This window comes from Pseudomyrmex gracilis, unplaced genomic scaffold (genome assembly GCF_002006095.1).
Source record: "Pseudomyrmex gracilis isolate BER0280 unplaced genomic scaffold, ASM200609v1 scaffold_51, whole genome shotgun sequence".
Lineage (NCBI taxonomy): Eukaryota > Metazoa > Arthropoda > Insecta > Hymenoptera > Formicidae > Pseudomyrmex > Pseudomyrmex gracilis.
This window is the reverse complement of record NW_018020635.1, coordinates 859,557-861,989: the sequence shown is the minus strand read 5'-3', so window position 1 is coordinate 861,989 and position 2,433 is coordinate 859,557. Positions and strand designations below refer to the sequence as shown.

The following is a 2,433-nucleotide window of genomic DNA, read 5'->3' as shown; positions in this document are numbered from 1 at the left end:
CTTGCCATCTGATCCCGCGCCTATTCCGCGATTCAATGACGCGCTGTGTACAATCGTTCGTGAGCAGGTAAAAAGTTATATTGAGTCAAAAAGTCTTTTATTACTTTGCAAGACTCGCAATAATTACCGAAATGTTAATTAATAAAAATTCACGAATAAGTGCATAAAACAGCCCGGCGTTTCGCGCGCTTACGATTGTCAATTCTATGTCAACGGAATGGGAAGAACTAATATACAGGGTGTCCGACAATTACTTGACATGGGCATAACAACGTGACCGTGCAAAACATTGAGCTGTTATTTTGCTCGTAGATGTACGCTTATTCGCGAATTATTATTAATGAACATCTCGGTAATTATTGCGAATCTTGCAAAGTTGTATAGAACTTTTTCATTCAGTATAATCCCTTCTATTAGCCTCCAAGCGGTGATACGGTTATTACCGGACACTGCCTATATATGATAATTTTAAGGCAAAGCTTTACAACGCATTACTAAGATTAAATATTTTTTTAGCATTACCACAGAAATACCAACTACATTATTTCAACGCCGAAAGTAGTACTAAAATGATGGGCAGAAGAAATATAAACTTGTAAAACAGCTAAAATAATTTGATTTGAGCAGTATGATCTCTGTTATCAAAGTATATCTTATCTTTTGTGAAGATAGCAGAAGAAGACATCTTAAACTTCCACCAAAGTTACACAACTTAAACAGTTTTCTATATTAATATTAGTTTTTATGAAGGAGTACATATAATTTATTTGTTGTAAGAAAACGTTAAAATCAAATTATAGGTTTTTTTTTTAAATAGAGTTTTATTTTTTCAAGACATACATTGTGATATACATTAAGGACGTTGTAGCGCCCTTACGAAAAAGAACTACTGGCAATAATATATTGCGGCAGTGGTACGAAAAAATGATTGGCATTCTGTGTAATTGCCAGTAATATTCTCAGTGATTCCTGTAATATCTAATAATATTCTTATGTAATTGTCAGTAATATTTATATTACTGACTATTTATATGTAATCGGCAGTAGTTCTTTTTCGTAAGGGCGCGAATCGCATTTGACAAGAAAAAGTTGAAACTTTGGATATACGTTAATAACTGTAATTTTTACACGCTAGTCAAGTTTTAAACAGATTGACCGTTTCGAACTTGAGATAATTGGTTCCAAAGATTATATTTTTCCTATGTAGTGTATGCACGATTCATACAAAAATCGTGTACTTTTAAGTCTATAATAAGAAAGAATAACGAGAGTGACCAAAAACAGATATAAGGCAAAAGAAACCCTTACGAAAAAAAACTATTGCCGATTACATATAAATAAANTCAGTAATATAAATATTACTGACAATCACACAAGAATATTATTAGGTATTACAGGAATCACTGAGAATATTACTGGCAATTACACAGAATGCCAGTAATTCTTTTGTACCACTGCCGCAATATATTACTGCCAGTAATTCTTTTTCGTAAGGGAACCCTTAGGAACATTAGAACAAAAATCAAAATGATTGACGTTTAGTTTTAAAGATATAGATATAAAAAGATATAAAAAGAACTGAAATTTTCCTGTTATTTAACGTATGAGAGTGGATAGCGACGTTGCCAGATTGTCTCTGGACAATGTTTCATAGTGTGACGACGACGCGAAATTGGCTCAGTGGACCCTAAAAGGTTAGTTTATACGCCATTCTAAGACTTTACAAATCAATATGAAGAAAAATCAGGTATCCGGCGAGAAAGGTTCTCCGTATAATACCGAAAAAGTCCAAAAATAATAACTTTGTATCTACGCACATCCGACCGTTACAACGGCCACTTACACGCTATGTTTGTTTCATAGTGTGTGCATTGAAACCATAGACTTATATAATAGACGGAACATTCGTGTAAGAGGAGCTGCAGTTTCGTTAAAAGAGACAGACATAGTCGTGGAGTAGTTCTCTTCTTTTCTAGCAGTGAGTTGATTGGTGGCCGCGGCAGGCCGAGGGAGTGGCCGAGAGCAACAAAGATAAACATCCGAGAGTCAGTTGAGAGAGAGTGATAGTGAGAGGTGCTAGCGTGCTAGCATAGAGCTTATATACTCATGGAAAGGCCCTGCGAGCGCAAAGAGGATCGACAAAGAGAGATATATTTTTCTGTTTCAATTGTGGCCATTTCTTATAGAAGAGAATAACAGAGAACACGGAGTGGGGGAGCCACAGTTGAGACAAAATATATCCAAATATATCGGGTGACGTCCATTTGACCACGGTACAATTGGACACAGTACGATTGCACACGTAATATTGGACACGTACGATTAGACACGGTACGATTGACCACAGTACGATTGGACACCGCAAGAATAGCACACCGTACGATTCGACACGGTACGATTGACCACAGTACGATTAACCACATTCTATTTGAC

The 2,433-nt window shown here is 35.9% G+C and overlaps 1 protein-coding gene across 1 annotated transcript in view; it reads left to right on the top strand.

Moving 5' to 3' along the window:
- Positions 1–599, top strand: part of LOC109853576 — a 5,869-nt gene extending 5,270 nt beyond the window's left edge. The window contains exon 13 of the mRNA XM_020425820.1: positions 517–599. Within this exon, the coding sequence (XP_020281409.1) occupies positions 517–599 (83 nt within the window). The remainder of the gene's footprint in view (positions 1–516) is intronic.
- Positions 600–2,433: the final 1,834 nt, after the last annotated feature.